The sequence below is a fragment of the Triticum urartu genome, chromosome 5 (genome assembly GCF_003073215.2).
Source record: "Triticum urartu cultivar G1812 chromosome 5, Tu2.1, whole genome shotgun sequence".
Classification (NCBI taxonomy): domain Eukaryota; kingdom Viridiplantae; phylum Streptophyta; class Magnoliopsida; order Poales; family Poaceae; genus Triticum; species Triticum urartu.
Window position 1 is genome coordinate 480,603,200 of NC_053026.1, and position 11,387 is coordinate 480,614,586.

The 11,387-nt window shown below is 43.5% G+C and overlaps 1 protein-coding gene and 1 pseudogene across 4 annotated transcripts; one reads left to right on the top strand and one right to left on the bottom strand.

The window, feature by feature from the left end:
* Positions 1–252: 252 nt before the first annotated feature.
* Positions 253–5,987, top strand: LOC125509976. Of its 4 annotated transcripts, none has more exons than XM_048675055.1 (7): positions 253–408; positions 1,018–2,580; positions 2,682–2,933; positions 3,544–3,624; positions 4,553–4,694; positions 4,770–5,200; positions 5,802–5,987. In XM_048675055.1, the coding sequence occupies exons 2-7, from the start codon at positions 1,345–1,347 to the stop codon at positions 5,856–5,858; spliced, it is 2,199 nt and encodes a 732-aa protein (XP_048531012.1). In that variant the 5' UTR covers positions 253–408; positions 1,018–1,344; the 3' UTR covers positions 5,859–5,987. The 4 variants fall into 4 exon arrangements, with proteins under 4 accessions (XP_048531012.1, XP_048531010.1, XP_048531011.1 ...); XM_048675053.1 differs by having other exon boundaries at positions 255–556; XM_048675054.1 differs by having other exon boundaries at positions 255–556; positions 1,108–2,580.
* Positions 5,988–6,204: 217 nt separating this feature from the next.
* LOC125509977 lies at positions 6,205–11,229 on the bottom strand (annotated as a pseudogene).
* Positions 11,230–11,387: the final 158 nt, after the last annotated feature.

The window sequence follows — 11,387 nt, forward strand, 5'->3', positions numbered from 1 at the left end:
ATGCCACATCCGACAATTCGGAATTAAGAACCGCCAAAGCGGGAAAACATCGAGCATTACTAATAACCTTTTCGCTCGTAATTTGATTTGGTGTTGCTACACTACTTTTTCCCCTCTACAAATAGGATGTTGAAAAATAATGGTTTCCATACAGTTGAAATTGGAAAAGAAATATTATTTTCAATTTGGCGCAAACCGCAAAAAAAAAGGTGAAAAGGAATGGGCCGCAGGGAGAAAATCCTCGGACGGTAGGAATCTATTTAAGCCATGGCGGAGATGGGAGAGAGAAGAACCCAATGCCCAAGCTAGCACATCACGAGGCGGACGCGGAGGCCGAGAGCAACCGCACAAGATAGCCCGGGGCCGGAGAAGGGGATCGCCCGGGCGAATGGCCCAATCCCTTCCTCGGTAAATCCGCTAGCAAGATCATCATCCTGCCTAAATTCCCCGTGCTTCCGATCGAATCGCCCCGGTTGCCGCAGGAAACCCAATCTGGTTTCCCCCTTTTCCTGAACCAAAGAAATCCCTTGATCGCTGCTCCGCGGCTGCTTTTCCGGTCAGTTTCTTGATCTGGTTCGTTCGTGGGCTGATTGCCTGTCGCCCTGGATTTCTGCGGCACCCTTTTCTGCTTTGTATGTATGGATGGATTTTTGGTCCGTATGGTGGGGGATCTTGGATGCGTTCATGTGTGATTCTAGTTCTTGCGCTCTGGTCATCGATGTGGTGATCGCTTTCAGATCGTTCCTAGTTTCCTCGATCCGAGGCCATCTTAGATGCCTTCTGTTGCCCATAGATTTAGCTGCAAGATTAATTTTTAACACTGCTGATGTGCAATGGACGGTTTTTATTTGCTGATTTTGCTGCATTGCATCATATATTACGTAGTTGGTAGTTCGATGTTGTTTCTGATGTGTAGAGGCTCTGTAAATGGACAATGCCATACTGTTTCTGCAGAGATAAATGGCCATGGAACTCCAATTCGACAATGTGGTGACAGCCTTTGATTTGTTTATGCAGGACTGCGATCTGAACTGTTGGCATGGTTCATCCTAGGTTTCTTGTTGCTTGTTCAGGCTCTAAACTGTGCTTCATCTCCAATTGTTGCAGTAACTACAAGAGCATGATTGGCGGTTCGACGATGGCATCTTCACTACTGATGGATTCGAATCAGAAACCTCAATGCAGTTGAAGCCTTCGTGCAGAGTCGGAGTTAGTTGTTACTAGAACAACTGCAACAGTTTTGGAGATTGAAAGTAATAGCTGAAGGGGTCATTGGAAGATCAAAATTAGCGCATTTTAGGAGCAACTTCAAGTTTGTTCTCCTTTTGTTGAAGGTACATTGTGATGGGTTTGCCTCAAGTTCCTGCAATTAAGGAGGAGGAGCCTCCTAAGCTAAGTACATGTGTAGTTAGTCCTCCTTGTTTTGGTGGTAGTGATAATAGTGATTTGGGCAGGCTTCCCACCGGAGGCTCAAGTAACAGGGCATTTCCATACCCATCCATCAGCGATCTGAAGAGAAAAGCTGCATTAGATTCTTTGATTGGATTTGATGGAAATTTTGGAGCCAGCCATGCTGTCGATGGGCCTGCTGGCTCCCAAGGCTTAAAACCTGATCCGAGGAATCCAAGTTTTAGATCATGCCCTAAGTTGCGACCTGTTCAGATGCCTGTGAGGAGGGTTATTGGGTTTGAATCAGGTTTTGCTGGTTTCAAGGGAGATTCTGATACAATGGTAGCTGACAAAATGAATTCATCTTTAGTCATCAACACTTGCCATTCATCTATTGAACAGCATGGGCCTCAAGCAAGGAAAAGGGTGTTATCGCCTTTAACTAATGAGCTCCATGGACACTTCAGCGGCGATGCGCTAAATATTGGTTCTGCTGATGCCAAAATGCAGCATTCTGATCAAGTTAGGCAACTTTGCACCTCTGGATTTCAAGATTGTAAAAAAGCCCACACTGCGTCTCTTGATTCATTTGAATCACCTACTTGGCCAGCCTTCAGACACTCCAGTTGGAGCAAAACACAGGTAGTTGATAAGTTTAGCAGTAATATATTCACCGACGGTCCTTTGCTTGAGGGCAGGGAGTCATATTCTTGTTCAGATCACCTAGAGGCCGAAAGGATTGTAAATCTCAAAAGGGTTGCGGTAGCTGTCCCACTACCAAAATTAGCACATTCCCCTCCACTCAGCTTGTCCCCTCTCGGCCCAAAATGGATGCAGAGAGGGAAGAATGTGGGGGCTCAGAGAGATTTAGCCAGAGAATTTGAAAATGATTTTCTTGACTCGAAGGAAACAGAAATATCAATACGTGAAGATGGTTCTGAACATGGCGATAGAATCAGGGCAAGGGATGCAGCAGGAAAAACTACTATCTTGCATGTTAACTTTGATGCGATGACCCCTAAGAGGTGTTCAGATAGAAGACTCCAAAATTGGGTCCCAGAATCTGTGCCTGTATCCCCACGCATTGGATGCCTTCGGGGTTTAAGCCTCTTTCCTGTAAGAAGGTCACTAGTTGGCTCCTTCGAGGAGTCCCTTTTATCTGGTCGCTATTCGTGTGGAAAAGATAAGCAGGTCCGCAGTGTGTCTTTTACTACTTTCCTCCTAACTGAGTTTTTCAGTTGGACACCGCACACATTTTTTGGTATTTATTCTGTTTTTTTCTTGAAATGCAGAATATTGATGGCTTTCTGGCTGTCCTGAATGTGACCGGCGGCAACTTCTCTCCCCCAACTCAGAAGCTTCCATTTGCAGTAACCAGCATTGATGAGGATAGCTCCCTGATGTACTATTCGTCGATTGATCTTGCTGGGAGGTTGCCTACTAACAACAGCAAAAGCCCAAAACTTAAAAGAAGCTCCAACAATAATGATTCAAGATCATCGAGAAGTCGCTTACACATCCCAATTAAAGGGCGCATTCAGCTGGTACTAAATTATTGGCCTTACTAAATACTGGATTGTTTCTGATGAATTGGTGCATTACCATGTACATGTTTGCACTGGGCATGAGTTCAACTTTCTCTGGGATGCCTGCCCTTGCTAGTATAGTAGTCTCTCACTCTTTTCCAAATATAACACTTGACTCATTTTGCCTGTGGGTGAAGCCCTGAAGTTTTAATACGCTAATCGAATGATGAAAATATTAGAATATACAATAGGTGGGGCATGGGTGCATGCCTGGGTTTTTGATTTGTACTGATAATTTCTTTTTCTTTCTCACCCTATTGCTAATCTTCACAAGCTCACACCACTGTGCTGAACTATCTAAACAAATAAAACATCCTCAATTCACTATAATGGATGCCTCAAGTATCCGTTTACTATCTTCTGCCACTTCGAAAATGGAATATGAAATTCAAAGTTTGCTCTTCGTGTGTGCATGTCAATATCTGACGCTAATTGTGAGGCTGATGTACTGTCTCCATCTCCACCACCCTCGAGTCGTTCTTTGCTTGGCTAATCTATTTAAAGTTCTATTTAACCGTCATACTTTGATGCACCTGTTTTACAAGAAGCAAACTGTTGCCCTCGACAGGTGGTCAGTAACCCAGAGAAGACACCGCTGCACACCTTCTTTTGCAACTATGATTTGAGTGGCATGCCTGCTGGAACCAAGGTATGTGAACTAGGGAGTTGTTGCAAGGCCTGTAACTTCTCACTATTTTCATTGTCATGTAGACCTAAATACTGAAGACAATCACAGATTTTCTTTACCGCCATGGCTTGGATTTCTTGTTTCCATATGGTTTACCAGCAGAATATTTATTGTGTAGACTTGCTCTGTTGAGATTCTCAATATTTTCGAGTTCCTATGGCATATTTGTCAACTTTGTTGAGTTACTGGGATCCCATATCTGCAAGTGTTTATAGCTGTTATATCAGAACTTGGAAATATATAGAATTTTATTATCGTGCTGATTACTCCATAGGAATTCTCAATTTAGTTGAGTTCCTATGATGGTGTATTTCTCAATTTTGTCAAGTTATTACGATGACATATATGCAACTGTTTCATAGGTGAAATGCCCCTCCCCCCTCCCTTTAAGTTCATACACGAAACATATATCTTAAATGTGGTTGTATGCCAATGCCATTCACAAACTTCTATTTTTGGTAGATATAACAAGCAAAAGGTTTGCACTCATATCAGTAGTCTTACTGTGAGATGATAGTAGAATTGTCCCAGGTTTGTTTTATAGTTAGCAACACTGGTTGCCGCTGTGGTGACTAGGCCAGTATACTGATCGTCTGGCTGTAACTGAAAATGTTACCATTTCATTGGATGTCCAGTAAATTTGACCTGCAATATACTGATACACTGGAAAAAGATAACTTGACGTGTGTCAAAAGGAGCCATTTTGAAGTATTTCGAGTAATGGTGTTTGCCTATTTAAAAGGGCTCATAATTATTCGCCTTTTGTCCCAAACTTGCATCAAGACGGGCTTTATTTGTTTTGAATAAGAAAGTGTGTCATGATTATTTGTCTTTTTTTTAACTTCTTTTCTCGAGTTCATCTTATTTCTTTTATTTTAAAATGGGACAGACTTTCGTGCGGCAAAAGGTCACTCTATCATCTGTTCCTCCTTCTAATCCAGTGAAAGAAGGAAGCGATGCCAGTCACACAAAGGTCGAGTCAGTCCAATATGGAAGTGAACTTAGAGAATGCGGCACTCTGTTTTCTGAATGTAATGCCAATACCATTGATAGCTAAAGTGAAATTGTCGAGTTCAATTTGCTGATGAATTATTTTATTTTTGCAGGCTGTGAACAGGGGCAGAACTGCTACTTGACTGATGAATCAGAGAAGGGAGGTCACACCAACAGAACATGTTGCTCAATGGAATGTGACATTAGCGAATCAAATGAATCGAGTTCCATTGGGAGCTCAGAAAGTCGGACTAATGCCAATGGTGGTTGCTTCTGTCAAATAGACAGTGAAAAGAAGTCTTGCTGCAGACCTTCCAAAGTGAATGATAGTTCAGCTGGAGGCGTCCTTCGTTATGCTTTGCACCTGCGTTTTCTGAGCCCCTTTTCCAAGAAATCATCAAGATCGATGCAGCGGACCAAACCTGGCATGTCACCAGAACCACTCAATCGGAGTACTGTTATCGAGGAAGAGAGGCGATTTTATCTCTACAATGATATTAGAGTTGTCTTTCCTCAAAGGCACTCAGATTCAGACGAAGGCGAGGTATGTAGAAACTGAGATCACTCTAGGTTGTGTAGCTATCTCCTTTAACACAACTTCCTTTTTGTTCCTTTCTGCACTAGTGAAACCGAGTAATTTTGCCTATAGCACGTATAGTATTCTTCTTTTCCTCGAACATGCAGTAATATGTGACAAGGCCAAAAACTTGCAAGACCAAGAACCGTAACAAAACTACAAAGCCAAACAAACCGAACAAAATTGGAATTGGCAAAAACAACAAGCCTGCACAGCACTACAAAAAGCGAAAAAGATCAGCAGAAAAGGGTTGGCGCATGCAAAGCTAGCGGAGAATCCAAGGGTGCAGTGGCAGCCTCCACAGGGCCTTGACACATGGATAGCATTCTAGATTTCCCAAAATTGCTGATTAGGATGATATAAAATACTGAGATTTTGCTGTTGCTCTTTTGACCTCTACATTCTGACAGATTACATTATAGGGCACATCAATTTGGCACATGCAGATATTAACATAAATGTTATTAAAAGTGCGGCGTTGCATATCTTATTAGTATATTTATTGCTTTAATTTTCCTGTCTTGAAGTTACATCTGTATCTCTAACTGAATTTTCTGTCTTGTTGCAGCTCCGGGTTGAGCATGACTTCCCAGCTGATCCCAAGTACTTCGACATAAGCAACTGATGCTTGAACACCTAACATGAAATGTGTACATATCATGCCATCACTAACTTGTCAGTTAGTCTCTTTGTGTTTATTACTATTACCATGTACAGAATTAATGATTGCAATGGAATATCCCATTTCCAATTTCGTGTTTTGTCTAGAACATGGTCAACACAATCTTTGTTATGGTGTGTTTTCTTTTATTTGGGAAATTGCCATTCTAGTGATGCGCAACCACTGTGCTTAGTTTCGTTTTGTTGTCCTTTAGCACAATATACTGGTAGATATACGAAAGAACATTTAGTGACTGGGAAAGCTTCTGGCCCTTCACTCAGTCATCATTTGGAATCAGAGCCCCTGCCCAGCTTAGTAAATCCGCAAATGTACTTCACATAGAAATTTACAGTTCTGAACTTAGTTTTTTAATATTTATTAACCCTTCTAATTTGAATAAACTGCAATTAAAAATAACTATGTATATAAAAGATTAACATGAACAATGTAAACAATTGGCTTGGATCCTAACTAACGGTAATCTGGAAGTGATCATCTCAGCCTCAGGGTTCAAATGTGGGTATTTCTACATCAGAACCATGAGCTGCCTGATATAGAAGCCTGGGCAGTATGCTCCTGTAGGGATCCTCCTCTCTCTTCTCCTTCAGATACTTGATGCAGCTCTCCACTTCAGATTTGACATGCAAATAGAGGTGCTGGGCCTTCTCTTTGTCTCTTAGCTCCTTCTCCCTCCCTATGCAAACAAGAAGCAAACCTAATCAGACATCGGGTCACAGCAATTTGTTTGCATGCATTCTGACTTGTTTTTCAATCATCAGAAAAGAATAACGGTGTAGTGTGTGTTGACTTGCCATGGGAACATTTAGAAAAATCTTTTCAGATTACTACTATTTGCTAGTGCAACTGGTTACCTTTTGTTTCAATAGGCTCCCCAAAGATGAAGTAAAACCTTCCTGGCATTTTTGGCGTCAGCACTACAGGATGCATATCTTGATTCTTTATCTCTCCCGTAGAATCAGTCCTTTGAAACAACAAGGTAAATCAAGACAATTGATTTCTTATGGGCAAAGCATTTGGGAGACTACAAAACTAAATAAAATTTTGCTTCTAAAATAAAATCAAAATATACCTTAGCTTTAGCCCCTCTTCATTTAGCTTCTTGTCAAGGATGTCGTAAAATGGGAGCTTCATAAGATCGTTGTAGTCTAACAACATCTGAGGTGAAAAACATTGTTTCTATACATTAGAAATAGCAGAGCAAGATAACATATTTTTGAGGTGGCACTTACATCACATATATCATCTTCTCCAACCACTCCAAATGGTACTATTTTTGCTCCAAACCTTGATGCCATCCGCACAAATTCAGACTGCTCAGGCCAAAATAGCTTGTATTCCTCGCCCTGTACCTTCCAGAACAATCGATGTTTTTACTGTCTCCAAAGATATATTATGCTCTCTATACCAAATTCTTACCTTCCTATGAAGAGCTTCACGCGCGCCTCCTGGATACAGCAAAACAAATTGCTTCTCTGAAAGGAGCTTGTAAAAGTTCACTGCCGTAACAGGCACCGCACCCATGATCCGGTGGATGTCGTAGTTCGACGAATCCGGTATGAGCTGCTCTGAACTCTCGTTGAACATGAATGGATGCGCTAACCCGCGGATGTGGATTCCAGTACTCCTCAGAACTCCTGTTACCAGGGGTCCAAGCTCAAACCCCATGAGCATGTGGTACCCAACAAGCAAGACAGGGCCCTCCCTTGGCAGCCCTGCCAGTCCCCTCACTATCTTCCCATCAGGCAGTGTCGATAGCATCACTGGGTCAGTGGCAAAATTCAGGAGCCTGAAGTTTCGGTAAATTCAGCAGCAGTTTAGTAGTCATGTCACAACCCATCAAATTTGAATCTTAGAGGAATGGTACCTGTCACGGTCGATCGCCTTTTCGAGTTCATCATCGGTCACCGGTAGATAGTCTAAAACATAGTCTGTCTGCCTGGAGCGGCGGTAGTATCCGGCTCCTTTAATGGTTGTTGCTAGATCAAATCCATCTTCCTGCCAGGTTTTTGTGCAGTTATAGGTTAGAATTTTGAAATGCTTGAATAACTGTAGTTTTTTCTTTCTCAAGAAAGCTTGAATGCTATGGTTGATGCAAATGGTGTTTTGTTCCATGGAAGAAATGGGGTTCCAAGTGCAACCCAAGGATATGACTTCACACACATAGCTAAAATAAGAGGCTGTTTCTGAATGCCTTTTATCAGTGAGTATTATTTATCTGTATTACCAACAAGATTTTGTGGCCATTATCCCTGAAGTGACGGATTCTGCATTTCTTCAGTGTGCCATGTAGCCTTTCAGCCTCTTCACGGCTTGGCAGAAGTTCATCATTTCCACTGACAAAAAAGATTGCCAACTTCAGATATGTCTAAACAAGTGCAATATGCTCGAAAGGAGAATCATTGGAGTGTGGCAGTGAGTTGATGAAAGAATTTGCAAGGGAACATTCTCCTCAGATCTCAGCTGTACTTTAGGAGTGTGACTACTGCAGGTCATACATACCCAGCGACCACCAGGATCTGGGCTTTGACTGCATGTAAGCGAGAATTGACAAACGACGACGCTGTCCTCAACATTTTCATCTTCCAAACAATGGATTCCTTTGGGAAAATATCAGCCAAATACTGCAGAAAGAAGAAAAGCATCATTGAGACTGCGGCACACAGAGATTTATGGAGAATCAGTTTCCTTGATATTTTGCAACTCACCATGAGAGAAGGCAACAAACCACTGGTGGCCTCCGATAATGCCTTACCAGCTCCATCAAATCTCGACGACATCTTCATGAAGTTGCCTGAAAGAGTTACCGTGATCAGTAGGTGCACACATCAAGCCTGCTGAAATTTTCCTCATGGAGGTGGTGCTAAACCTCTGAGAAAATTTAGGAGTTGTGGAGTGCTCGAATGGAAGGGATCAGGGACCAAATCTAGGAGTGCCGAGAGAGACTGCAGCTGTGACCTGTGGAAAGATGTCCCTGTAAGTGAATTCCAAAATGCAGACTGGTCAATAACAAGTTACTGTCACCACAAGGAAGAACAGAACGAGGCAGAAACAGCCTGGGTGTAAGTGTGATGGAAGCAAGACCTGGGTTGACTAGGACCAGCACCAAATCGACGTCTCGGTTCCGCGCCGCCACCGCAAGAGCAATGCACGCTCCGACGGATTCTCCAACAAGATAGACTGGCCTGTCCGGTGCCCTTAAGCTCTCTGATTTCACTGTCCTCTCTACGTGCTCAACAAGTCCTGGCGTTCATCGGTGAGTTTTTTTTTCAGTCAGGGCCTCAAAGTAGATATGCAAACTGGAATTCCAAGATGAGCATTTGAGGAATGAAGCATGAATTTTGTTCAGTTCAGTTCTGAAAGTCGACGCACCTTGGAAGGTGGTAGGTCTTGGACGGGTATATGCAAGCACCACATGTCGAACATCCTGCAGAGCAGAAACAGTCACTAGCTGCAGTGATGAATAAACAGAGAGGCGATTTTGGATCCTTGTGATTTGCTCGTACTTTGCTAATCTCTCGTGGTGCCGGATCAGCCCTAATCCAACTCCATCGATTCCTGCAAAACCACAATTACTGAAGACAGTTATTCCATTTCTTCTCTTTCAAGTGGCAAGGAACAACAAAGTGACTTGATCAATGAGAAAATGTTTGGAAGCTCCTCCAATCATCCAGCCATATGTAGTTGGTACCAGCCACACAAAAAGAGAGATTTGGCAACAAGTTCATAGGATCACTAGTAGGGGTAGGGCATTTTGGAGACCGATCTCCATGGAGGCCTTTATTTAGAAAATTTTAAAATTCAAAATTTTCAGTTTCAAAAAAATCTGAAAAATAATACATATGTATGCAAGGATGTAATGTGCATGTGTAAAATTTCAGGATGAAATACCTTGAAACGCGAGCTCCACAAAAAAAACAAAATCATGGACTTTGAGGATGAATAATACATTTGCTAAAAAGCCCTAGATTTATCTTTTTTTGTGTAGATCTCATTTTAGCATATTTCAACCTGAAAATTTGCATTATGTATCTAGGACTAGGTATATGCGTATTTTTTTTCAAAAAATAAATAAATTGAAATTGAAACTGAAGTTTGAATTTTGATGTTTTCAAATTAAGGCCTCCACGGGCTCAGTCTCCGTTTGGCATTTCCACGCTAGTAGTAATATTTGTTTTTGGTACACATACACATCTGAATCTGGCAAAAGAATCAAGGCCCTGATTCGGTGTCTCCACAACTGAACCCAGGAATAGGACAGCATTATATTCATGTGGTATTATTGTACAAGTCACTGTCCATCTGATCCTGCTGCCCACCAACTGCTGAAGAAAGCCCAGTTTTCTCATGCTAATTATTGTGAGAAACTGAGCATCACGTGGCCCCGTGCACCGACGCATGTGTGTGGGATTTTCAAGCGTACGTACGTACTTTTTAAACTGTTGATTATGGTTTGGGCACGATCTGGCAGGTCAAGAAGATTGGCTGCTGCCATGAGCCCATGTGTGACACTGCAGGCCACCTCCATTGTTTAAAAAGTAGCGCTCATCTTCGATTATCATGCCACTTATTTTAGTGCTGCTGCACTGCTGCTGATGTGCTTGGATAATAATAATATGTGGCCGAGGCTTCGATATATTTCTCTAACTTTATTAGGCTGCTGATGCAGCAGAGCAAGATTACTTGAGCAACAGTATTCAGATTCACAGTGCGTTTTGACCGTGTGCGGTAGAAATTTTCAACTCGGAGGTGTATATTTTGCAACGCGAGCGGTAGAAGAAATGCGCGCGTATACTACGCAAAAAGAAAGGACAAAGAAATGCGCCTGCGTATACATTACATACCGGGCAAGTAGAGCAGCGTCGGCGCGCCGGGGACGCGCTCGCCGCCGCCGCCGCCGCACTCGAGCGGCGCGAACCACCTGGGTGGCCCGCCGTCCGGCCGCCGCGCCATCTCCCGCGCCGCCTCCACGTACTCCCTCACCCCTGGCCTCCTCCCGGCCTTCGCCGTCGCGTCCATCGACGACGATGGCGCTCCGCTCCTGGTGGCGGACGCGGTCCACCGCGGTAGCTGCGCCGGCCTCCTGCCCGGCGCACGGCAGGAGAGGAGACGCGGGCGCGCCGGGGCGAAGGCCGACGGCGTGGCAGCCATGCGCGCGCTGTGCTCTCGATCGCTGCCTCGCTGGTGCGCGCGTGCTGCTGCCTGCGCTTGTGTGTCGTCGCGTTCGTGTGTTTGGACTCTGAGGGAGACGTGTCTGCCTTCGGGGTTGCCCAACAGAAGAATGAGGGCTTGTTTTTTTTTTTTAGTTTTTTAAACGGAGGCAAAAGCTTTGTCTCATCTCATTAATTAAGCAGAAGAAAGGGTCGAAGATTACCATCCCAGCCAACCGAAAGTGGACCGCCTTCCTCAAATAGCCTGGCCGATCCTCACTCCAAATCCACCATTGATTCATCTTCTCAAAGTCGGCCTAAAAGA

Bases quoted from the DNA above. Each gene is read 5' to 3' on its own strand.
- LOC125509976 (XM_048675055.1), top strand. From the start codon at position 1,345: ATGGGTTTGCCTCAAGTTCCTGCAATTAAGGAGGAGGAGCCTCCTAAG. The intron at 2,934-3,543 runs GTACTAAATTAT...TGCCCTCGACAG, and splicing joins TTAAAGGGCGCATTCAGCTG to GTGGTCAGTAACCCAGAGAA. The intron at 5,201-5,801 runs GTATGTAGAAAC...GTCTTGTTGCAG, and splicing joins CAGATTCAGACGAAGGCGAG to CTCCGGGTTGAGCATGACTT.